The 27,229-nt window shown below is 33.0% G+C and overlaps 1 protein-coding gene across 1 annotated transcript; it reads right to left on the bottom strand.

The window, feature by feature from the left end:
* Positions 1–68: 68 nt before the first annotated feature.
* LOC139484132 (sodium-dependent proline transporter-like) lies at positions 69–26,972 on the bottom strand. Its single transcript, XM_071267858.1, has 8 exons — positions 26,760–26,972; positions 8,254–8,419; positions 7,747–7,878; positions 5,614–5,863; positions 3,026–3,158; positions 2,022–2,156; positions 919–1,022; positions 69–120 (listed from the first exon to the last, which is right to left on the bottom strand). Exons 1-8 carry the CDS (start codon positions 26,970–26,972, stop codon positions 69–71), a joined length of 1,185 nt encoding a protein of 394 aa, XP_071123959.1.
* Positions 26,973–27,229: the final 257 nt, after the last annotated feature.

Here is a 27,229-nt window from a genome sequence, read left to right as displayed (position 1 = left end):
TTATAAAACTTTTGTAGGGTTTTTTTTTAGCTGAAATAGTCAAAGAGCAGATTGCACACAGCTTATTTTCATGTTGTAATTATAAGTAACAGTAGAAAATATGTTGGAATTGTCATCATTCTGTCAGAATATTTATATAACAATTATAAAAACAACATCAGAACTTTTAATTCCACCTTTTCATTTCAATTCTATGAATATTGCAATATGAAACAGGCAGTTCTAAAGAGTTTGTCTGCTGATTTTTATTTTATAGATATTGATAATTAACTTCTATGTGAATTTCTAATGGGTAGGCTTGAACAGCCTCGCACTTATTTCCAGACATATTACATTTCTGTATTAGGTATACATGTTTGGCTTGTTCAGCAAACAGTTAGCTGTTTAATTGTCGTATATGTTATAGTTACGAAACGCGCGTCTGACGTATTTATTTGTATTCCTGGTACTTATCATATATTATGCGTTCAAAAGTTATTCAGTTGCGATCTATATTGTTTGCAATGCATTTACGAATGTTATAACATGAGCAACACGACGGGTGCCACATGTGGAGCATGATCTGCTTACCCTTCCGGAGCACTGAAATCACCTCCAGCTTTTGGTGGGGTTAGTGTTGCTTATTTTTTAGTTTTATATGTTGTGTCATGTGTACTATTGTTTGTCTGTTTGTCTTTGTCATTTTTAGCCTTGGCGTTGTCAGTTTATTTTCGATTAATGAGTTTGACTGTCCAACTGGTATCATTTGACCCTCTTTTGTGTAATGGATGTATAGTATTAAAACAATATAATTAAAGGACAAGCAGGGAGTCATCACCAACTTTAGGTTACTGATGTATGGTTGCTAAAAATAAATGAAAGCAGTTATGAGAGATATATCAAATACAATACATTTCAACTGCTATCACATTTACTCACCTGTACAAATTATCGTGGAATTTATTGTAACTTGCAAATGTCAATAGGCCACCCCATCCCACTCCAGTAGAGAAAAATATCTGTAATGCAGCCTCACCCCACACCTAAATAAAACAAACACATTAGCCATGTTTAGCCTTGAAAAACGCATTGAATAACACTTATAATAAGTATTATAGTCATTATGTTTGTGTGCATTTTCAGGTAATTTAAGGTTTATTTAACAGTTTTTTTATGCTATAAAGTGTACATTACTGTGTTTAAATGAAAAAAAATATTGAACTGTAAAAGACTTAAAATTAGTTCTTTTGAACATAAAGTTAAGTGATGTCTGTAGTTTTCTATGTTTTGTGTTCAATTGCTTGTCCTTTGTTCATTCTTCGATGCTGTAAATTCAGAAATCATTGCGAGATTTTTATTATTGCGAAAAATGCGACAGTGTTGTAAACGCAATAATTTAAACTAGCATTTTGAAATATTTTATATGAATTACCAGGATTTTTCTCAAAATTGTAAAAATTCAAATCGCATTGATGTCTTAAATGACAAAATCGCAATAATAAATGCACGCAATAATTTCTGAATTTACAGTAATTATCAAGTTTTGTTTTCAACTTTTCAGTTTGATTTTGTCACTGTAGAATCTTGTGTCGCTCTTTCACTTTGACTGCGAGATAGCTTTATACTTAAATTAATCCTAACAACGTGTAGCTTACATGTACAGTATCTTTCAAAATTAATACTGCCCCACATGTTCTACTCTTTTTCGCTAATATGGCGAAAACCTTAATGTATTAAGTATGTTTCTGTAAACTAAAGTATTCAATAATGGGAGGTTTAGCTAGTTTTAAGCTAGATTCAATACACCATTTTCTACATAAGAATATGCTTGTACCAAGCCAGGAATATGACAGTTGTTATCCACGCGTTTGATATGTTTGTGCATTTGATTTCGGATTAGGGACTTTCCGTTTTGAATTTTCCTCGGAGTTCAGTATTTTTGTGATTTCACTTTTTTGGGGGGGAGGGGGTATACAAAACAGCAAAAATCAACAACAACAAAACAAAAAAAAATGAAATAAACCTTAAATGAGCATGGATACCTTTGTAGACAGTAGTTTGTCCCATTGAGGAACGACATAAAACAGTATTCCATCCATTGCACCAGGGAGTGTAACTACTCTGGCGAGAAAAATTATCAATACAATATATGGAAATATTGCTGTCACGTATACAATCTGTAATGAAGCAAAAAGTGTTATGTTTTAGTAACAACTCACAATCAAAAACAACCATATATGCTATACTTAAGAACAATCAATGTCAAATTTCTTTTAGATTTTGTATTTTCTATCTTATGACGTTTGTACAATATATATATCAGACGATTCATTTTTAGATTTTAACAAAATCTACTTCATTCCAGAAATCCAGAAATAACGAGAACGTATGTTGTGGAGAACTCTCATTGATTACGACGCATGTGGGACGAAAGTTGACCTTTTACTTTATTTTTTAATGCAATTTTGGAAGTTTTGTTATACACATTTTATATTTAAAACATTTCAGAAATTCTGTGTAACATACTTCCAAAAATATAAACTGCTCTTGGTGTAAATATCACTTAAAGGCAGAAAAAAAGAATTAAAATGTCCTACTTACGAAAAGAAAGTTGAAAACAAAAGCTAAAATAAATTAAGTGAGTTTGCTATAGACATAATTTGGAGATGCAAGGTTATCATTCTGTATGTACAAACAGCTGTTAACATTCGTCAGAATAATTTTCGTTCCTGGTTTTGTTTTCCATGTCAACCATACGAATTAAGAACTGCACATGTATTGCTTAAAAAGGACGAAATTTAATACGAATACTGAGTTTTATTTAATTTACAGAATTTTGTAGCAAGAACTTCGGTAATAACATGAACATACGGATGTTGTGTTTTTCAATTTAGTGTTACAAAATTCAGTTCATTATTTGAAGTTAAGGATTATTACCCTCCATGCATATCTTTGTCTTTTTTTGTCTTTTTTCGGAAAGGGGGGGGGGTTATTATAAGCTAAATGATGCAGCAAAATTGGAACAGTTCGTGTTTATAATACCTACCTTTCCAGATACTTTTATTCCTTTACACAAACAAAGAAATACAATAAACCAAAATATGAATAGGCATAACAAGAGTTCTAATCTGATGTTTCCCATATCTTCTATTCCTCTTGTGATCTGGAGTACATTAAAGCTAAACAGGTATTTACTGGTATGAAACGTAATCAGGGTTACTCTCTGACTCTGTTTCTATGTATAGTGAATGTGGTACACATACTATTCTACTCGGTAAAAGCTAACGCTGATTGAAGTACCATATAATGATTTAAATGGCCGATATTTCATTGTTTCTATAATTTCTTGTGATTTAGAGATCGACATACTGTATTTTAACTTGTCTATCGCTGAATACCATACACTGTACAACTAATTTTTCATTAGGAACTTATGAATGAAATAAGAAAAACCATGCAGGATTAAACACTTCACAAATACAACTGAGAAGAATTACAGTTATAAATCACACTCATGATATATAACCAGCAATTTTTCTATTATGCACATTAAAAATCATTTAAGAAATTTCATTAAAATGCATTTATATAACTTTCTTTTCTACTTATAGATATTTTTTAAGGTTTCAAATCAATAAAATCCACAGTAAATTCAAACAAGGGGAATTCCTGACAATCTGACAAAACTAACCTTTAATATTTCAACCAATAAAATGACTTATCAGTCTATGGAAGAAGCGATTCGATAAAAACTTTTCTTATATCAACGAGCGAAATTGTCTTATATCAACGAGTTGCATTGTGGGAAATTTCAGACGAATGTTAGCATTTGTACGAAGAAAGGCATATTTCTCGGTATAAAGTAATGACTCGTTTCTTAAAACAGGGTGACATTTAACACGACATACGTCTGGTGTGTAATTTCCATGAATTATTTTATGTAATAACAAGCAAAATGTATTTAAACGAGAAAATTGAATTGTTGAATAAATGAAACAAGAATGCATGATTTATCATTTGTAGATGTACACATTCTATAAATATCATGAAGTAAATTCAGTGGAATGCAATTGAGATGAATTCAATTGTTTGCTAAGCCAAAATCACCAATAAGTCAAAGATACTGCTATATTTTAAAATATCAATGCGATATTTGTCTTATATCATAGCGATGATTTTTTAATATCAAAAATATATGAATGCGATACTTTTCTAATATAACTGCTATAGTTTTCTAATATAAAATGAATACGATGACACGTCACAATGCATGTCAAGAAAACTGCAAACATAATTCACAAACTTAGATCATGTCCGGTTTAATGTTTTAGGATCAATATCACTAAAATTTCGTAACTGTAACAAAATTAACGCTTATTGATAGTTGAAAATGTTAATAATCTGTTCAGTCTATTGTTTTCAATCACATGGTTTAACAGACTAACTAACAGGTTTAACCCCGCCACATTATTTATGTATGTGCCTGTCCGAAGTCATGAGCCTATAATTCGTTTGTTTATGTGTTACATATTTGTTTTTCGTTCATTTTTTTATATAAATAAGGCCGTTAGTTTTGTCGTTTGAATTGTTTTACATTGTCTTATCGGGGCCTTTTATAGCTGACTATGCGGTATGGGCTTTGCTAATTGTTGAAGGCCGTACGATGACCTATAGTTGTTAATGTCTGTGTTATTTTGGTCTCTTGTGGACAGTTGTCTCATTGGCAATCAAACCACATCTTATTTTTTATAATTCTATTTGAAGTGATGATGCAATGGCGGAATTTAAATGCGGTTGCACATACGTCTACCGACCTATTAGATTATAATATACTGGTCACACTGCTATAGCCTATCCACCTTGGTAATATCGAAATAGTCAAAAAATATCATTACTTAAAAGAAACATTCTTTTAACAATCCAATCCAATACAGCTCCAAATTACAATAAATAGTCAAATGGTAAAATCAATAATCCAAACAAACTAAAATGTGCAAATGCTGATGTCCCGAACTTTGAAGATGTCAACTGAGTAGCCTCAGACTATTAATTGGACACCTCGATACAACGAAAATCAAAAATCTTGTCAAACAGAAAATGTATTTATTATTAACATAGAAAAAGATATTGAGAAGGAAACCAGCTCTTTTTGGATATCGTTGGTAAATCGATATCTCTATGAACATAATCAGCTTATGGGTAAAAGGAAGTGTTAGACTGCAATCAAGGATATTTAAAAGTCCGATTTAGGCACAATTCAAAATAATATGTTCAACCAATTGGCTCATTTTTTTTAGTTTTTGTTCATCCTTGGAATGTCTTTTATTTGTTTTTTGTTTTTTTGTATCAATTATGTGATAACATGTCTGATGGTTTAAACATATAGTGAGATTTTCAGTTTTGATAATCGTTACGTTTGTCATTTGTTGATTTCTGTTGGGAAATTTTCTTACTTGCAATCTGTTCACGTTTCACAATTTTCATACCGAGGTTATGTTGGTTTTAGACGCTACATTGTATAAATAAGATGTAGTTCAAAAAGAGCTTACACCACATACTTCTGCAACGTTGGAAACTTATTATAAAATAGTACTTAATTATGAACATTTCAGCAAATATATATGTATTTATCACCTCCAGAATTCTTCGCTTGATGACATTTTCAAATCCCCTGTATTATTTCCGGTAATAGATGAAATATTACTGGTTGATGTGTTAGTTGTTTGTGCAATATAACAAAACTCTGTGTTCCACTCATTGTTGCACGTGCTCCATGGTAAAACAGAGGTCAGTGAATGGTAAAGAAAGTACAACACATATCCCATCATAACGTTAAAATATATACAGAATATGGCTGACACAATCACCATTGCATATCCAATACCTTTTATAGAAAAGAAAAGATGAATAAAAAAAAATATAAATCGACAATAAACTGAAAATGCTGCGCCATACTAAAATTGATAAAAATAAACAATGTTAGTCAATACACAACATGAACCCCGCCATGATCAGGTGGGTAACATGGGTAAGCAGACCCTACTCCGCATATACAACCTTCGTATTGCTTATGTATGTTATGTGCGTACGAACAAGGTAACACTTTTATCTGGATCTATGAATAATGAAAGACATCAAAAGTTAGAGGAAAATATAAAGTACATTGTATCTCATTTAATGGAACTAAATCTTTCATCATTATGATTATGATGTTAAATCAAAAATATAAATATTTTGTAATATAACTTTAATTTTGTTGTTGAAAAGAATAAATTCACTTATAATTAAAAATATATAACAAGTATTACATGCGTATATGTGCAAAAGTCGTCTTGTTTAGTCCTTATGATCTCGTTATTGCCCATGATCATGGGGATTTATAGTTTGCACACTGCAGATTGTTGTATCAAACATGACTTCAATATCACGCTATCTTGTCAGCCGCAATGGAAATGTTTGGTTTTTTTTTATTTGGTTTGTCTTTTTAATAACTTATAGTTCGTCTCATAGACAAAAACAAATAGTATCTCTAAACGATTAATATCGCACTACGATCTGTGAAAAAACGTAGTGCGATCGTGTAAATCGCAGTAAGGTCGTAGTACGGTCGTGGTTAGGTATCCATGCTCATGATAAGGGTGGCCACTTTTAAACATGTTAATAACAATCGTTTTGTGGTCGTGGCGAAATCAGGTCGTGTAAAAGCGTAGTGAGAGCGCAACAGGGTCTCAGTAAGATCGCAAAGGTCTCTGTACCATCGTAGTGAGAGCTTAGCGAAAGCGCAATTCTAGTCAGAGAGAAAGTGAGACGGAGTGCGTTACAATCTCTCAGCGACTCTACTATGATCTTGTTACGACCATCATGTTTCACTGTGACCAAACCACGTTTCTACTACGACTGTACAACGTTTTTATCTCACTGTTCAAAACCACAGTACGATTCTAGCACGCCCTTGTCGTCGTCATCACCCTCGTCGTACGACCTATGTTACGTTCATACTACGACCATCATTCATTTGGTTGTTCTGACATGACATATATAAAATCGTTTGTCTGTATGTAATTTGGACTGTTTCTCCAACTGCCCAACGATGCTTGACAAATACGTGTCATCCATACTTTTGTTCACCTAAACATCGTCATTTGACCTTTATGTACCAGCAATAAATTGTGATTGAGTTTGAATTGGTCGGTACGACATCTCTATACTGGATCAAAATTCTATCAGAGCTCCTTCTGTCCTTACATCTACTTTTAACACCAACACGAGTTCTGGTAGATTTTGGTGGCATGACTGTTTTTTCCGAAAAAATATACGTATTAATGAGAAACAGAAGGAATGGGACAGTTTTTTTTCATGGAATACGATGTTGACGTTATTGCTGATACCGACGTACGAACATATTATAATAGTGACAAGAGTGTGCTATAATCGCAAAAGAAGTGTGGTAAGGTCGTGTTGCAATCGAATGAATCTTGGTATGGTCGTAGTGAGAACGTGATGAGCGTAGTAAAATCATAATCTAAATGAGGTCGCTGTAAAAGCGTGATAAGAACGTTGTATTATCGTATCGGGATCGGTATAGAAGCATAATGAGGACGTAGTAGCATCGTGAAAACAACGATAATTCATTTGTGTATGCCGCGCACACCGTAACTGCACTACGATCTGAATTTATTTTAGATCGCAATGATAGTGGTGCGATATTGGTCTAGTGTGATTGGGGCTGAAGGTAAAAGAACACACGTATAATAGAAAAGGTCTCACCTTTCATTAAGGGACATATTTTCCAAACACTTATTGGTCCATTACTAGAAAACTGCCCAAGAGAGTATTCCAGAAGATACATTGGTAGCGCACCTAGTATCATAAACGTTATATACGGAATCAGAAACGATCCTGAAAAAGAAATATTTGACAAATCAATGCATTTGTTTTCCAATATGTTTTATTTTATTTATTTATTTTTACAAAGGGACTTTTTTCTTGAAGAGGCCAATTTAATATGTTACTTTCCTAATAATTGCCTCTGTTGTTTTTCCCTTTTATTCTGTATTGAATGCCTTACTTTGACCTACAATGTTTTTTTTCCAAATTGTGACTCTGCGCTCATACCACTCATCTTTACTGCATGTTTAAAGATGCTTAATATCGAGTACTTTTAAGTGTTTGTATAACAGATTAAATTACTCTATTTATTCATTTGACCTTTAAACAATTTTGACTGATGAAAACCCATTCACATTTATTCCAATACCATAAGAAAAAACTGACCTCCTCCATTTTTATAACATAGGTATGGAAATCGCCAGATGTTGCCAATACCAACAGCATATCCAACAGAAGATATGAAGAAGTCCAAACGTCCAGTCCATGTTTCTCTTCTTTCTTCATCTGCAACTTTATATTTGCCATTCGTTTTTGTGTTTTCTTTCAACTCCTTCAATGATAAAAAAACGTATCGTTCGATAATCATGATGATTTAACCACATTTATCCACTTCAGATTGCATTTCTGTAAATATTGACAATGCAATTTCCCATGGGAACTCCTTTTACGGCTAAAACTGTACCACTTTTACTATGAAGTTTTGAAACAAATCTTATCCTAGAATTGAAAGTTTATATCCGCAACAATTTTTTTAAAAGGTCAAAATATAGGGCTGTGCGGCATATTTACAACGTTTATATGCCCTGAACTTCTCAGAGTTTAAACCATCACTAATTTCCTTAACTACCCCTACCTTGAATGAAAGGTTACCACAGATTTCAATGTAAACAATATGCACATGTTTATTTACTGGTAACATTCCCAAGTTATGTCTCTGTGAGATGGAACACAGAGCGCATAACTGGGAACCAGTATGTACACAAAATTAATGTTCTATGAATATTCAAGATCTCCCCAAAAGAGGCGTGTTTTGAGAAACAGCTGTATTTACAAAGTGCAACCTATACAGACATTTATTCAAATAGTAAACTCTCTAAAATCAGTTTTTCTCACATTAATACTCATTTATCAGAATTATAGTCTTAAAGAAATCACTGTATATACTCTAAGTTTTTCTTTACTTTACATTTTATACCCCCTCCCCTGTTTCATTTTTTTAAAGAATTTGAAAACAAGACTTTAATTATTGCCAGCTTACCCTATTTGCATATTTTCTGATAAAAAAATGCATAAAACCTGTTTAAAACTGTATCATCTGTAACCATATATCTGACACAATTCAGCTAATATATATACTAGAAGTGTTCAAACAAAGCCATATTTGCAATTGTTGTATGTATGCAGATACCAGTCTGAGATATAAATTCACTTAAAGTGTTGTAGTGATGACTGCTAACATCTGATTTTTGGATAACTTCCAAGCATAGTTATTGTTTTCTATATCAAGAACTTTTAAATCATAAAATCATAGCATTTACAAGTTAAATTATTTGTTTTATGACCCAGAGGGTAGGCAATTTTCTATGTTTTTTGCCCCTGGGGCCTCAAATTTCCTAAATCATTCTGCTGTTTCTGGCAATTTGGAATATTTAGTGCATATTCAGGATAGAACACTCTTCTGTAAGTTTTCTTGAGATATTTTTGTTTTTCTAGCTTGTATTTATTATGCCGTGGTGACAAAAAAGGCAGATTTAGGTGTTGCGGCTTACTTTTGGGTTATCGAAAGGACACAAATACCCAATAAATAATATTAGGCAGGATCTATTAGTTTCAATGACTGCGAAGATTAAATATAAGCACTTCTTAACAATTAAACTTACAAATATGCAAATATTATGAATTAATTTTGTATCCAGGACTTTAAGTCAACTATGCATACTGTAAACTGTGAATTTATGCTGAGTCATCATATTTAAGGACCAGGATTCTACCAATCTTCATTAAATATTTATAACACTTCATATTAGAGTTAATTTCTTTAAAATCTGTGAAATAAAGCAAATTTGGTTAAATTCTGAATGTTCCCCTTTTTCAACCTATTCATGTGTGCCTTTCGAAAGTCCTTCAATGGTAAAATAAATATATTGTACGATATACACGAAAAAAGATGGCTATAAAAGAAGATTAATACTCAGACAGCATTTATGTAGTGTCTAATAACCTTTTGTAGGGGTATTTGTAAAATCCTTAACAATATAATGCATGCATGACCGGTACGCTATTGTCAACCGGACTCTGGAACACTAAAAGAGTCATTAGTATTGTTAAGCACTATAATCCATATTATTAATATACTAAATAAAATGATAAAAATAAAAGTCATGGACACCTGTTACTGATTAAAAAATTAGATATAACACTATTTACCATTGGATAATTTTGAAATATTAACACAGTTGTAATGTGTAGAAAATGCCGAAATTGTCACTCACTGTGTTTCAGCTACCGCAACTTTAACTCGAATGTAACATGTTTCCTGGACTTTGGTGGATTGTTGTCTAACTGGCATTCATGCAGCATATTCTGTTAAAGAACAGGGAGCTTATTCACGAAGCATTCGTTAACTAACGGACCCAATAACGGGTGCGCTATTAACGGGTGCGTTAGTATGCACATTATACGTTATTGATATGTCGGGTGTTTTCATTGGTTTATAAATCGACTCGACACTACAATGCTCAAAGAGTTTGTTTACATTTTTACACCCTGCACGAAGTTGCCTATTACAAAAAAAAAATGTCTCCTCTTATCCGCATACGCTTTTTTTTTTTAGGAATTTCACTGTTTCGCCCTTTATACCGTTCGGTCAACTCGGATGTAAAACCTACCAACGGTATTATGTTTTTCTTATTATGTTCTCGGTTTAACGAATATGAATAACATACCGGTATGCCATTGAGCAATAAGAAAACCACAAAAAAAGTACACTCAAGTTAATGTTGCAAATAGTACTTTAAGTAAAATCAAATGACCGTGATGACATTTCAGTGTATTGTTGCCACAGACATTCTACCCACGTGGCTTTCGTTTTTGACTGATACAGCCCTTAGATGGTGTAAACTTCCCAAACAAACGTGTATGGTGTAATGGTGTAAGGTGTATGGTGCAATGGTGCCAGGTGTATTGTGCTATGGTGTATGGTGTAAGGGGTATGGTGTAATGGTGTATGATGAATGGTGTGATCGTGTAACGTGCAATCGGGAATGGTGTGAATGAATGGTGTACGACATTTCATTGGTGGAAATCGAAGTTCTTTTTATTTTAATTTTTCGGATTGTAAACATAAACAATAATAATAATCTTAATTAATATTTTTCCAGAGTATCAAATTACTATACCCGGTAGACTAAATATATCTATAATACTAAAATTACGAGGTCCAATTTGTCAGCCGTCATCGGGTAATTTTAAACGACAAATCAAAGAATTCAACTCTATATATAACTAATATAGGACAATGGTGTAGATTAAAAATTACACCACTCCAGACCCTTTTGTTTTCCACATAATTAATATTGCCAATAATTAACAAGTTCCGGGTCTAATCCGATACCGATACCAATAGTATATTCACCTGTTAGCTATTACCTTATCTGTACGTTCCGCATTTGACAGGCGCACCACCAAACGGTGTATTTAGGATTTTGCTATATATATACACGGGTCATAATCGAAGGGCTGACACTACTAAATTCAATCATTGTCAAATTGTTCCCTATTGTAGCTTTATTCAGCAATCAGCCAGACTTTCTAAGATAACTAATATAGGACAATGCTGTTGATTAAAAAATACCCCATTCCTGGAAAGCCTGGACCTTTTGTTTTCCAAATAATTAATATTTTCAATAATTGATAAGTTCCAGGTCGACGGGTTCAAAAGAAAGATTTGAAAGCAGAGAAAACTGTGTATCTTATAATCGACATGACTTTATCAGATGACAATACCAATTACTAAAATAAGGCTTAGGCATAGTTATATACTTTAATTCAGTCACGGACCCGCGATATTACGGGTGTGTACTTGTATTATAGATAAGAATACGAAAACAAAATTATTTTTAATGTGTTTATTAAAGTTACTGTAATTATTTTATTTTTTCATATTCTTACTATAGAGAACAATGGCTATATTTAAGATTGGACACTTGTTATCACTTGCAGCCGGTCCAACGATTTACAGAAAAGAGCGACGATTTACAAAAAAGAACAGAAAAGAACCGAAAAAGACCAAAAAGAACCGAAAAGGACCGAAAAGAGCCTACATATAATTATTATTTAAAGTTAAAACAATGTATATATATACACCAATTGTTTTCCACTCGTAATAAAGGAATGTATAATTCAAATTTAGATTGTTCATTTATAGGGATATGTAGACTTACAAAAAAAAGTTAGATTTCCCTGTATTAAGGCATTTATAAATGTTTTTGAACAAAAATCAAAGTGTCATTTCCTTGATTTAGAAGATAGAATTGTAAAATACGTTTGAAGAAAATTTCAATTCCTGCTACATGTAAACCTTGGCAAACTTTACGATGTTCTTGATTCGTTTCAATTTCTTAATTCAATTTACGGTATAAAACGATGGGCTACATGTGAATAAAAGGAGATTAATCAATAAAAAAAAATGCATCATTATCTATATATTATAAATTTTGTGCACTTTACAGTCATTTCATTTCGTGTTTCAGTAAATATAAATAAATGAAAAGGGTGTGAAAAACGTTAATGGCCTGTTGATTTTTATTAATTTTATCTTATAAACCACTTAAAAGTTAAAACAGATATGCAGATTAGCTAAACGATGTCAGATGGTGATAAATGTTGGCCTGTGCTACATGTATCTATAGAAAAATTTGTACATGGAGATAACGGGTACCAGTCTGCTTATATTTTGAAAGCCGAGTTTTGTTTCAATTTGTTTGTTTATTTGTACCTGTTTAGTTATTTTATCGTATATCTGTCGTAAACATGGTTAGGAGAGGGTGAAAATACTTTCATACATGTCATAAGACAGCAACAATTATTGTTTTTTTTTCTGCATCAGATGAGACGACTTCTGTGTGCAGCAGTGTTAATGAAATTGGAGCCGAAATTAATGAATATGAATAAAACTGCCATTATTTGTGTTTTATTTACATTTTTATTAATAATTTTGTAATAAATGAAGAACAACCTTTCAAAATACTTTCAAAAGCTTGAAAAAAATCCAGGTTTTTTACATCAGGACTGGTATGTATTTATGCATACCCGTAATGTACCAACTTTGCTGGCCGTTACCATGGAAACGAGTCTGGTGACATGCTATTTTTAACTCAAATGTTTATAGAGGCCATTGCATGGTATATGTATGCAAATTTTAAGAAAAATTCAATGGGGAAAAAAATTGCTATATCTGTAGGGTGTTTTTTTTCTGCATCAGATGAAACGACTTCTGAAGGTTTTATATTGAAATTTCAATTGGAAAACTTCTAAAGAGTGTAAAATAAGTAGGACTCTTAAAGCTCATTATAAACGTATGAGGTGATCATATCTTAATGGTTCAATGTTGCACTTCAGTTATTTTCGACAATTAATTCATTTCGGAATATAAACTTAGGTAACCCTATAGTAATATTATATAATTTTGCAAGACTGTTTACTCCATTAATTTGTCTGTATCACTTGTAAAGATTGTCATCGGTATACTTAAAAGCAAATTTGACATAATTATATTTAGATAAATATAACATTCATAAGTTGGAACATGGATGTGTAAAATAATTATGGATGGGTTGTTGTTTAATTTATAGTTTTACACTTTAATTTCTATTACAGTTTTTGTATTTTTGATTTTATATAAATTTTACAATCTGAAACGATCTTGACGCACCTTTTTCCCTGACACAAGAATGCAAGACATTAGGTTTTTTTTAAATGTTGAGTTGTTTCCAAAATCTTAAACGGTCTAATACAAGAAGAGATAATTTTTACAGTATTTGCTATACAAAATGTATGTTAAATATAGGCCAAATAAACACAATCGAAAATTTTATTTAAATCTGTTAAAGGGACATAAGACATGTTAGATTCCATTTAGACAAAAATTAAAATTTGATTTTAGTTTGGGGTCTCAAACAGTTATTAAAGCGGAATAATGATATACTATTTCGCTATTAGCGGTCAATTTGGTTCAATTTGGTCAAAATCGAAAACATTGCAAATATCTTATTGACTTGCAGGTGAATAATTCAACCTCAGTTGAACCCGTCTTCAAGTAACCCTAACTTGACCTTAATCTGAAGATTGATTACGCATGCCCTTAGCGTGTTCAGAACACTAAAACGAAAGGAATGTCAACATTGAAAAGTGAAACAAGTAATCCACCATTTAAAAAAAAAACTTTCTTCGACCGATTTGGTCAACAAGAAATCATTCATATCCAGGTAAAAACAATGATTTACATTTCTCAAATCTATGACATGAAATTAAACAGACCTCGTAAGTTCGTCATTATACAACTCCACATGCTTCTCAGTCTATTCTATATTTATGGCATCCTCAACGGAGTTGGGGTGACATATTGTTATTGTTCGTTTCTTTTTTCTTATTACTATATTTATTCTTCCACACTTTTTTGTCCATACTATTTCTCAGAATTGGCTAGAACAATATTGATGGAACTATACCATAATGTTGACCACCACATTAAATAGTGCAGTGGGGTATGGCATCATCAAGATGACTGTCGTTACCATGAAAACGGAACAAATGTGACAAAAACAGGTTTTTTGTTTTGGTGAACTGTTTGGATATGCTTGAACTCAGAACCATCATATTTTAATACAATGTAGGTGCCCACTATATACAGGTGTTGGATGATTTTGGCACTCATTGGAACATGTGCCATGGAAACTACACCAAAAATTTCAAAAATCTCAAAATGCTCCAAACTACCTGAAACTTCACAGTAACGACGATCAACATTGGAAGATGAGGCATTTGGCGTTGGAATTTCCAAAATATCTGTTGTTACCATGGAAACAATGCAAAAAGGTCAAAACTTTCAAAAACAATTAAAAATGCTGCAAACTGGGTGAAACTTTACAGAAACAGTCACTGGGATCAACACAGTTGACTTTTGAAGTTGGAACTTTTAAAATGGCCGCCGTAACCATGGAAACAACAAAATTGTTTAAAATATCAAAATGCTCCAAACTTAACGAAACTTCACAAAAATGATAATTGGCCTGTGTAGATTCATTCTTTGACTTTGGAATTTTCTAAATGGCTGCAGCACGCCTGGCAATGGGGGAAGGGTGCCATCCGCTATTGCTTGCAATGGCAAATCTAGTTAGAGTTATGTTTAAATCGGGTCGAATAACTATCGGCAGTCTTCGGAGGTAATCTCGATGGTTAATTTGATGGCATCTAGTCTAAAATACGAACGAAATGCTTATATGTTATATCTAGTCCATGCATTGTTAATTGTTTCTTTTAGACATTTTGTAATTTGGATTTACGTTTTAGTATGTTATGAATCAAATATGAGAATTTATGCCAAATCGGTTATCATCAGTTTGACAGCAAATGCGGCTGCGCCTTTAAATTCAGTAGAAAGTTAAAAATGCAACACGATCAACAACAGTCTGGACTACAAACACATATACAGATTGAGGAAAAATGAATCCAGTCAAAATCCAAGAAGGGACTTTGGTTTTTCTGAAATAAAAGCAATTCCTACTAAACTAATGTTTTCATTTTTTTGTTACCTGGATATGGTGTAAAATTATGGTCTCTAATATTGAACTCTCTTGTCACATTGTCACATCAACATGAACACGATTATACGGGACGGGGGGGGGGGGGGGGGGGACTTGGTATACTTATTTCGTGTGTAAACAACTATACACCTGGGAAGGCATTTTGGACTGTTGAATGCAAAAGACAATTCGAATTCGAAAGTCAAATACTGAAATAAAATAAGATTTGAGGGTCACGTCAATGAAACTGCGGTACAAGAAAAATACACACACACACACACACACACAGCAACCGGCAATAGATTGTCATAATGTACAGTCTCATAGGTACCAGTTTGCTTATAAAGCTGAGTTTTGTTTTAATTTGTTTATTTGTACCTGTTTAGTTATTTTATCGTATATCTGTCGTAAAGGAGAGGGTGAAAATACTTTCATTAGACAGCAACAATTTTTTTTTTGCAACAGACGAGACGACGTCTGAAGGTTATGTATAGAAATTTCATCACTAAAACTTCTAAAGAGTGTAAAATAAGTGGGAGTTTTAGAGCTAATTATTCACGTATGATGTGATTATATCTTAATGGTTGTTGTACTTCAGTTATTTTTGACAATTAATTCACTTCGGAATACAAACTTAGGTAACCTGTAGAAATATTATATAATTTTGCAAGACTGTTTACTCCACCAATTTTCATTTATAATAGACATAAATAATTTGCAATTTGCTAATTTTCTTCCAATTACAAAAAACGTCGATCTCCTTTTCTGTTCTTTTCGGTCCTTTCCGGTTCTTTTTGGTCCTTTTCGGTCCTTTTCGGTTCTTTTCTGTAAATCGTCGCTCTTTTCTGTAAGTCGTCGAACCCGTTGCAGCTATCATAAATTAAAATAAATGATTTTTTTTAAGTAGAAGCCGTATACAGAGGTTATCCGCGCATAGGAACATTAGTTTTATATCATGGGTTATCAACATCATTTTTAACGTTGCTTCGTTCCCCATTTTTGACAAGCTCTTCATAAATATTCCTTCGTAATTCACGTTTGTTTGCCTTGGATTCACGATTCTGTTTTCCAGAAAATGTTCAAAAGGAAATTGTACACTGTACAGTGTTACATGTATTGCACATAAGGTGTTGTATAACTATGAACAATCTCGTCAATTGTGTTAGATTTGTCATTATAAATTATAAATGATACCGTGAACGTTCGAAAAAATACTTATGCGAACAGGAATGAAATATTTGCCACTTGAAATTTAGCTACCAACAAAATCAACCAACCGACATCATATACTACATGTAACAGTATACTTTTCCAAGAAGAGAACTTCTCATGATTATAAAGTCATGAAAGTATCTCTCACGTCAGTCACATTGTTGGGGAATGTACTACTGGGTTAGTTTTATAAACCTTATCGCTATTTGTCTGCCATTAATAGACATGTAAAATTTCCCGTAAAATTTTGACGTCATAAAACAAAATATATGACGCCACCATGGAAAAGTGATTGTTATATATGCATGAAAAGTTCAAGCAGCCGGCTCAGCCAGGATTAGCGATATATGGTGAATCTTACAAAATATCCTGAACCACTGGGTTTAAATGAGCACACCTCAGCAAGCATGACTTATTTATGCGCAGATCCACCAATCAAACAATAGCCAAAATGAATCAACGGCATACCCATCCATGAGGCCCCTCATGGGGGGGGGGGTCCTAGTAATCACATAATCACCATTTTTTTGCCAATATAATCACATAATCATTAAATATTTGCTGATCTTTAGTAATCAAATAATCATAAACTAAAAATACAGTCCTAGGTAATCAAATAATCATGAAATATTTGGCTTAATAATCAAATAATCATTAAAAAAACGGCCAAGTAATCACATAATCAAAAACCCCATGAGGGCCCTCATCCATGTTCAGAAGTTTGAAATACAAATACAGATACTGACTTCAGTGACCGTTTTATATAATGTAAACAGAAAAGAATCAAAATATTGCTGATTTGCTATGCTGCTAAATGTATATAGATTTACATAATAGACATGATTAAGTGCTTATATGGTTAGTTTTGGTTGACATGTTTGAATAATTTTATTACTAAATGCAAAATAACATTCTTTATCGCTTGTTATACATCAATTTCACCAAAAAAATATGCATGAAAATTATTTTTGAGAACATAGATAAGTACTTTGAAAATATTTTGTCGTGGGAAATATATATATCAATATTATAAGAAATCAAAATTACCGAAAATTTGTGTTTACACATGATGAAGAATATCGCAGGAAAGTTTTGCGAGAAAATATGAATGCCTACTTAAATCCAATCTATTAGACAAATCGAATTATTACAGAAGGGTGTCCACCACGCGCTTACACTGCACTATTATTAGAATAGTAAAATAGAAAGATATACAAATAGACGGAATTATTTAAACATGTAACTGTTATATACAAATAGTTATATACTATATAACAACAAACCAGAGTATACTAATTTATATCACTACGGTGCAATAGTTAATACGGTTAGGTTGAATTCCCTCTCATTTATTCATCATCAACACACGAACTTGTCTCAGAAAAAAAAATATATCTATGTACATGTACCTTCACCTCACTTTCAGGTATAGAGATGTTATTTTTTTTGTGGCTATCCAAAAGAACTTGCGGTCATCCTATGTTCAGTACTTCAATACTTTGATAAAAATGAGAATGGAAATGGGGAATGTGCCAAAGAGACAACAACCCGACCATAGAAAAAAACAACAGCAGAAGGTCACCAACAGGTCTTCAATGTAGCGAGAAATTCCCGCGCCCGGAGGCGTCCTTCAACTGGCCCCTAAACAAATATATACCAGTTCAGTGATAATGAACGCCATACTAATTTCCAAATTGTACACAAGAAACTAAAATTAAAATAATACAAGACTAACAAAGGCCAGAGGCTCCTCAATATATATATTGTCTAGATTTGTGTACTATGCAAGTTATTTGGAAACATGCTTTGTTTAAACTCGTTTAAATCTATTATGTATGTTCAGTTTTAGATTTTTATCACCCGGTCCTTTGGACATTTACTTATTATGGTCCAATATAAATTTGTTTTAGTCAGATTCAGCATATCAAAGAACCCCCATTATCCAGTTTTTGATAAAAAAAAACAACAAAAAACAAACACAAAACAAACAAACAAACTAATATTTTCACCCCTAAGGCCTCAATGCAATACAGACAAACACTGTAACATCAGACTGAATCAGAATATTAACTTTGAAAAAGCTTAAAATTGAGAATGGAAATAGAGAACATGTCAAAGGGACAATAACCCGACCAAAGAGCAGATTACTGCTCAAAACCTCCAATGGCTCATATACGCAGCGAGAAAATTCCGCACCTGGAGGTGGGTCTCAGCTGGCCCCTAAATACAAATGTGTAGTAGTTCAGTTGATTTATCAGTATAATAAGGGACATGAGAATAAATATTCTAAAGGTTTTGATCTGCATGGATTTTATATTTTTATATTTTGGTCATAAACATAATTAAGCATGTCTAAATTTTTCTAAAACTCCATAAAGGTTTGACAAAGTTATTGATGTCTATTTTTCTTTTAACCAGATTGACCTTTATAGCTTGCTGTTTGGTGTGAGCTAGGCTCCGTATTGAAGGCCGCATCTTGACCTATAATGGTTTAAATTGTTACTTGGATGGATAGTCGTTTCATTGTCACTCATACATCTTCCATCTACGAACCTAAATATTGACGCTGCCGATGCCGATGACGGAATATAGGATCTCTATGTCTCGCTTGAAATTGCGACATAAATGTTGCAGGCTCGACAAAAAGCCTCAATATGATTGATCATACAATGAAACCTATCTACACTGTAACAATGATGTTTAGATCCTAAATACATTTCTAACCACATCTTTTGTGCACTTTTTTTATACAAGTTTAGGTCTAAACCTGTCTCAATACAATGTGTTTAGGAATGTGTTAAGGGTTGTGTTTATAATCGTCTTTAGCTTAGAAACAAGTAATTTCTAATATACTTTCATTTTATAACACATTAAAAGTGTTTAAATTCAAGTCATGTTTAGATATGTGCTTACTAAGAAATGTTTTTAGAAATTAAACACTATCCTGAACACGTTTAGATCTAAACATATAATACAAGTGTTTTATTTCTAAGCACAGCACGACTTTTAAAGTGTGTATATATAACAATAACTATAAACTCGCACCACTTAAGAAATGTTCAAACCATCGTTGTTCTAGGTAGATATAGGAAGATGTGGTGTGAGTGCCAATGAGACAACTCTCTATCAAAATAACAATTTTTTAAAGTAAACCATTATAGGTCAATGTACGGCCTTCAACACGGAGCATTGGCTCACACCGAACAATAAGCTATAAAGGGCCCTAACATTACTAGTGTTAAACCAAACAAACGGGGAAAAACAACGGTCTAATCTATATAAAAAACGAGAAACGAGAAACACGTATAAATTACATAAACAAACGACAACTACTGAACATCAGATTACTGACTTAGGACAGGTGGAAACATTTGCAGCGGGATTAAACGTTTTAATGGTACCAATTAAACCTTCTCCCTTTTTCAGCTGAAACAATAGTATAATATCACAACATAGAAAAACACACGCTAAATATCAATTGGAAGGCTTATCACAATCAAAAAAACGCAAATAAAAAAAAATAGATGACTTTGTTTTTAAATTGTCACCAAGACATCGCTCCACCACAGACCAAATGACATAGAGAAAGTTAAAGAAATATAGGTCACTGTACGGAATTTAACAATTCAGCAAAACCCAAACCAAACAGTCAGATATAAAAGATCCCTGTACCATAAAAGGCTCGCTATACAAACATTGTAATATTCATAACTTATGTTGTCAACGGTTAACCGGTTAACCGGTCGAACGACCGAATACCGAATACCAAAATCGCTAACCGGTTAACCGGACTTTTTTTTAATATTGGTAGATTTGTTATAAATTTGTTTTAAAATCATTAAAAAGATATGTTTTATTTATAAATAAATTTGTCGTCTTGGTAATTTATTAGACAGATCAATTGTCTATGGTTTTGTAAATGGTTTTTCGTCTAATCTAAAACAGCTGGGATGTAAAATAGTTATCCCACTCGGACTTGGTGTGTCAGTGTTAGATCACCCTCTGGCGGATGTAAAATAGTTATCCCACTCGGACTTGGTGTGTCAGTGTAAGATCACCCCGATGGCCGGGGCGGGGTGATCTTAGTACACTGACACACCAAGTCCGAGTGGGATAACTATTTTACATCCCAGCTGGGAGTGGGATAACTATTTTACATCCCAGCTGTTTTAGATTAGACGAAAAACCATTTACAGGGTGATCTTACACTGACACACCAAGTCCGAGTGGGATAACTATTTTACATCCCAGCTGTTTTAGATTAGACGAAAAACCATTTACAATTCATAAAATCTAGTTTAAATTAGAACGCCACACAACCATTATAATATACTTTATACATTACTATATGATTTGTACCCTTTTTGACCCCCGAACAGGATAAGTAGATATCAAACAATGTCAACTCGCCCCACTGGCCAATCGGCCCAACCTATATCGCCACTTTATGAAAAAAATCGCCCCACTCTTGTTTACCTACTCGCCCCACTTTTGAAAAAGTGTAAAATCAAACTGAACAATCACTGACAACTCACTTATTAACGAAAAGGGTTTAAACCCCACTGAATAAAGGTCTGCCAACTGGCCCCACTTATAAAAAACATCATGCTTCCTTTAAGTATGTTAAATTACTGATAGATCGTATCCAGTCGTCCTGGTGTAGTGGTTGTGTCGTGGCTTGATTTGCTTAAGGACTTAGGTCCTGAGTTCGAATCCCAGCATATACACTGGATTTTTTCTACGTGAATTTTGATCGATAAACCGTATAATTGTATGTTTAATTATAAGTTTTATAGTGGATTTGACATTCCCGCCAAAATGTTACAGAACAAAGAAACTCAAACTAGGGTGATCTGGTAGGGGTGATCCGGCTCAGATCACCCCTATTAGAACAAAGGAGCTGGGATGTAACTTTAAATCAGTAATGCGATTAAATTTTACGATTTTCTTCATTAGTTCGTTTTTTATCTAATTTTGTGTAGATCTACATCTAAATGTGCAACCTCCGTCGTGCAAGGCTTAGTCTTACTTTAAACGAAATGCTAACTCAAAAATTGTGGAATGCAAACCAATGTGAATGTACTGAATGTATACTTTGATGAAAGATTGTCAAATTGACGCTCATACCACATCTTAAATCTATGTGTAGGGTACTAATGATAAGTCTTTCAAACCCCAATTTAAACTATACCGGTTAACCGGTTAATCGGTCGAACGATTATCCGAGTAACCGGTTAGGCAAAAGTGTACGATTTGAAAACACTATTCATAAGTCATCGAATTCATACTTTCAACTAATTTTAATCTACATGTTTTCGCCTGTCCCAAGTCAAGAGCCTATGGCCTTTGTTAGTCTTGTATGCTTTTTAATTTTAGTTTCTTGTGTATAATTTGGAGTTTAGTATGACGTCCATTATCACTGAACTAGTATACATATTTGTTTTGAGGCCAGTTGAAAGACACCTCCGGGGACGGGAGTTTCTCGCTACATTGAAAATCCATAGGTGGCCTTCGGCTATTGTCTGCTGTATGGTCGGGTTGTTCTCTCATTCCCCATTTCCATTCTCAATTTTATTGAACACTTCCTTTTGACGTTTTTTGACGCCAAAGTTTTTGGTAGGTTCATTTGGGGTTGTGAAAATAAAATAAATCGATTAGCCTGATTGAAAAAAAATATAATTATAAGAGAAAAAAGAGTATTTATATAATAGATCACTTTGGACCAAACTGTAGAAAAACAGTTCTCTTGTTAACCATGACTCTCTGTGCCAATACATTACAACCAACGTTATTTAAAACGGAATGATTCTAAAAATTCTGATTACAAAACATTTTTCCTGGCAATTACTCAGCGTCGGTGATCATATGGACAACCTTCGAAAAATTAAAATGATAAAAGCTCAATCAAAATTTAAGTACATTACTCTTGCAAACATACACTATAAACAATACGACGAGTCTGCACGGTCTCTGTGATTAACTCTTGCTACAAATGAAGACTTATGTAAAATACTGTATTTTGATTGGATGAAAGAACTGGTATTTTCACAAATTTTATATATATTGAAATGGTTTTCTCTGCTATAAAGCCGAGAAGGATCATTCTAAATTCAAAATTCAAAATTCTAAATTCTAAACTCAAAAATCCTACATTAATCTATCATGATTCCCAGGGCTTACGAAAGCCAAAAAAAAAACGCACTTTACACTTTAATATACTACTGAAAGCTATTTTAGAAAGTTTGTTAAGAACACAAACCCATTGAAACAAGGCAAAGGGTCCGTTACACCTTCATAGGGATAAATCCAACTTTACCATTTGAAACCTTTGGTAACTCAGCGTACTTGCAAGTACATTGTAGCAACCCTCTTTCAAGAAAATAGGAAAGGAAACCCGAGCCCTATACTATTACAGCTGGAAAGTCGCTTCACTGAAATGGAACGTTCACAATGGAAAAATTTAAATCATCGCTACTTCGTAAAGTTTTAAACATGCATGAAATATATAGCACTGGAGGTTAAGCAAACAACAAACCTCTTATAAGAGCTTTCTTACAAATTGACGAAAGGTACGTATGCTTGACGAATCGTACGTAAGACTCGTTTTAGGGATCCTTTATTTTGACATATTTAAATAATAGTCGTGGAACTTCGGACAATTATCGTGTATGCAACGACACTTATAAAATTGGATTTTTCTTAAGATATATTCGGGACGTACGATAGGTTAGAATATGATTATTGATACCACCAGGTCGGAGGAGATAACACTACAAAATATTCTAAATATAGAGTAGTCAGACGAAAAAAAATGCCCCTAGAAGACTAAAAACCGACCCCTCTCCAACTCTTCAATATTACAATGTTGCACTGTTTAACCTAAGAAAATGTCAAAGAAAATGCATTGTCTTCTTCCCCAACCAAAAACACAAATACTTCCTTGATTCAAAATTTGCAACGCTCAAAATAATAAAATGAAAATGAAGAAAAAAAGATGATCTTCATACTACATTGTATATGCCATATGCTGTTACTCGTTTCATAACGTTTGAATCATCGCCTCTCCCCTGGTAATATTCATTGCCCCCCTAAATGTGTATATATGATACACCGGAGCAATGGACGGTTATTTTAGCGTATAACTGCGTTTTGCCTATAGTTCATGAAATATTAGCCACTGGACGATAAGTGACAACTTCGCGTCTATCTTCCAAACATGTGTATCATTTTTTAAGCAAATCTCGATATTCCACTTTGACAATTTGCTGAAAGTGTACTGTAACAAATACAAATAAATGTGAATCATGTCGTTAAATTTAGACTAACGTACTTCAATAATGTCATTGAAATGTTAATCGTGCAACTCGTGCTTAAAAAATTCCCGCGGAAATGTGTGTACTCGTGGTTTACGTAAGTAACGTATCGAACGTAAGTGTATTTGACACTATTTCTCTGTTTAGTTATATTAAAATCGTGTATTATTTGCGATATTATTTTTAATTTTTAAATAAACTTGATTTAGAAAAGAATGCTGTTTTACTGGATAAAACAAAGACTCTTAACTGTTATTGTAGAAATGAAATACGTGCTCCCTTTACGTTCGTTCGTACCTTTCGTCAATTTGTAAGAAAGCTCTATTATAACCTAGTTTTCCAACGGAAGAATCTAGTTATTAAAATATGTATATACAAAAGACAGATTTTGTGTATCGTTCATCAAATTCTGATAATTTCATGTTGTTATATCAACAAAATTCGTGTTAAGGTAGATAGGGTGTCTTCCTCCATCTTGGATTTTGAATTACCAGAAAACAAGGTCTGTATCTTTGATAAAATGTGCAAATTTTGAGATAAGTAGGTAATTCATGTGTAAGATTTTTTCATTATAATATGGAAAATGCAATGTTTTATCATATTTATGGTTGTATTTTACCATTAACCGAATACTTTTGTTTGATTCAATTTCTTCAAACTTTGCCAAATAAGGGGAGATAACTCAGTGCAAGGGCAGATAATTCAGATTGTTATATTTTTACAAAAGAAAGTGTTAGGAATTTACGCATTTTATTATATAGCAAGAAAACGAGTTCGGTGACCCCCATTTTTATTTTTCTTATCTGAAAGAATAATTATGCAGCCATCTTCTCATATTCTATGTAAAAATTCTATAGTGTAGTTTTCGTTTTAATGAGGAAAATTGGGTTTTCCATGCATATTCTATACTAAATCTGACAATTTTGCAGAACATGTAGTGTGAAAATAAGTCCGTTGACCCATTCTTTTAATTAATGTTTTGAAACAAGCAGGTTATAAACTACATTTTGTCAAATTATCAAAATATTTTATGGATTATAATTTAGACACCCCATCTACCTTAGAGGGCTCCTGGGTATAAGTCATTTTTTTTTTCTAATATAGGATTTCGCTATATTTTTTTTTAAGTGAACATTATCATATACTTAAAAGAAAAATGAAATAAAAAAATGGGGTCACCGTTCATTTTAGCTCACAATCTGCCTCCGGAAGAAGCATACATTTTTGTTACTTATAGTGTAATGAATAAAATTTGTAATGAAAAATAAAGGTTTAATTTTTTGCTGAAATTTTTTAACCCACGAGCCACCTTAAGTTTTTGACGATTTTTCTTTATGTTAATATTTGGGAGTTGCGGTCTATGATTGACGAAAAATGGTACTTTTGGCATTTACTTATGCAATTCCATTTATTACGAAAGCAGGGTCATTCTTTTTCATTTATGTTTTTTCAAATTGTCGACGTTAATCTACAAAATCGCGCAATTTGCACTTTAAATACTTTAATTTAATGTTAAAAGTGTTATTATAAATTATAACATACACGATAAAATTATGTTCACAGCATATTAAAAAAAAATCCTTCACGTATGCCGAACATATCAGGTTGGGTTTTTCAATATATAACTGTTGTCAACAAATACTTGCACTGGAAAATAACATTAAGTCAAGGGTAATCCGTAATATATGTGTGATTCAGGTCTCAGAAAGGGTATATACTCACGGCTGGTAATCTACACACGCAGAACATTTGGTTCTGCAATGAAAACCGTGAGAGGATTTTCCGGTTGTGCTTGAGTGGAGTAATTTTCACCGCTTCAAGAGGTATGTACATTTCTAAATCTCAATTTTCTTATTCAACTGATCAAAATATTGAAAATCAGAGAATGCTATGCTGTGGTGAATACTTTAACGAAGAGATACGTGTATCATTTACCGTTGTACGTAGAGTTGAACTCCTACAAAATCAGTTGCCCCACGAGAAACTGCCTTAAAAAGTGACATTTCAATTTTGAAATGGTTTTATTTACAGACTAACAAGTTCAAATTTAGTTTTTTTTAAGGGCAAAGGGTATGAATGTTGTTTTTGGCGGCGTGTACGCTGTCCGGTGTTGATAGACGTCTGAATAATTCTAAAAACTACATTTTTTCATTAAGTCATGCGTGAGGGGATCGGTTCTGATTGAGGACATCGTGAATGCGTGAGGGGAAGTACAAATCATATTTTTTATATTCAAGCTATGAGTCGTTGAAACTTACCTAAATAAGGAAACATTGTTCATGAAAAAACAGTGCTTAGAGAAAAATTTATGAGATTGAATTATGAAATAAATTGTGGGAACCTAGGTTTAATAATATGTTTCACGAAGAATAAAAAGAAAAAGTGTTGTCAATGGTAACCAAACATACTGGAGAGATGTTGGTGAGTATCTCATTCGTCTGGATTCGTCCTTTTCAAACTACTCAACAATGTTCAAAAACAGGTCGAATGCAATGTTGTTTAAAAGGAAAACGTCCACTCTGTACTAATGAAAAAAAATCAAAAATCTTTCCCTTTTCCCTACGTCTGAGAGTTTATCTAAAGCACTTTGAAAAACTTTATATTCTTCCTCAAGGTCTTCCATGTGGTCTTTATCGTGGTTTACTACGTGGTCTTCTTCTATGTCTTCTTCTATATCTTCTTCGTTGTCTAATACATGCTCTTCCTTATGGTCTTCCTCGAGATTATCTTGGCTTTCATCGATGTTCGTGAATAATAAATTCTGTTGATCTGCCATTTTTGTTTCGAAAATTTCGTGATTTTGGGTGAACAGATTACAACAGTCTCCGGGACAAGTTTGCAATTCCGCTGAGTGCAAAAGTTGTCACCTTAATTTTTGGAGTTAAGTCAAAACAAAGTTGATAACTTGGTTGGTATTGGTTCCCTGATATTTGTCCTAAAATTTTTTGGATCTAGCACCACTGTTGAAAAAGTTATGCCCCTTTTTTCAACAATTTCCTCAGAGGAAAAGTACTTTTCCTCAAGGGAAATCAA

This window comes from Mytilus edulis, chromosome 8 (genome assembly GCF_963676685.1).
Source record: "Mytilus edulis chromosome 8, xbMytEdul2.2, whole genome shotgun sequence".
NCBI lineage: Eukaryota > Metazoa > Mollusca > Bivalvia > Mytilida > Mytilidae > Mytilus > Mytilus edulis.
This window is presented reverse-complemented; position numbering and strand designations above follow the sequence as displayed.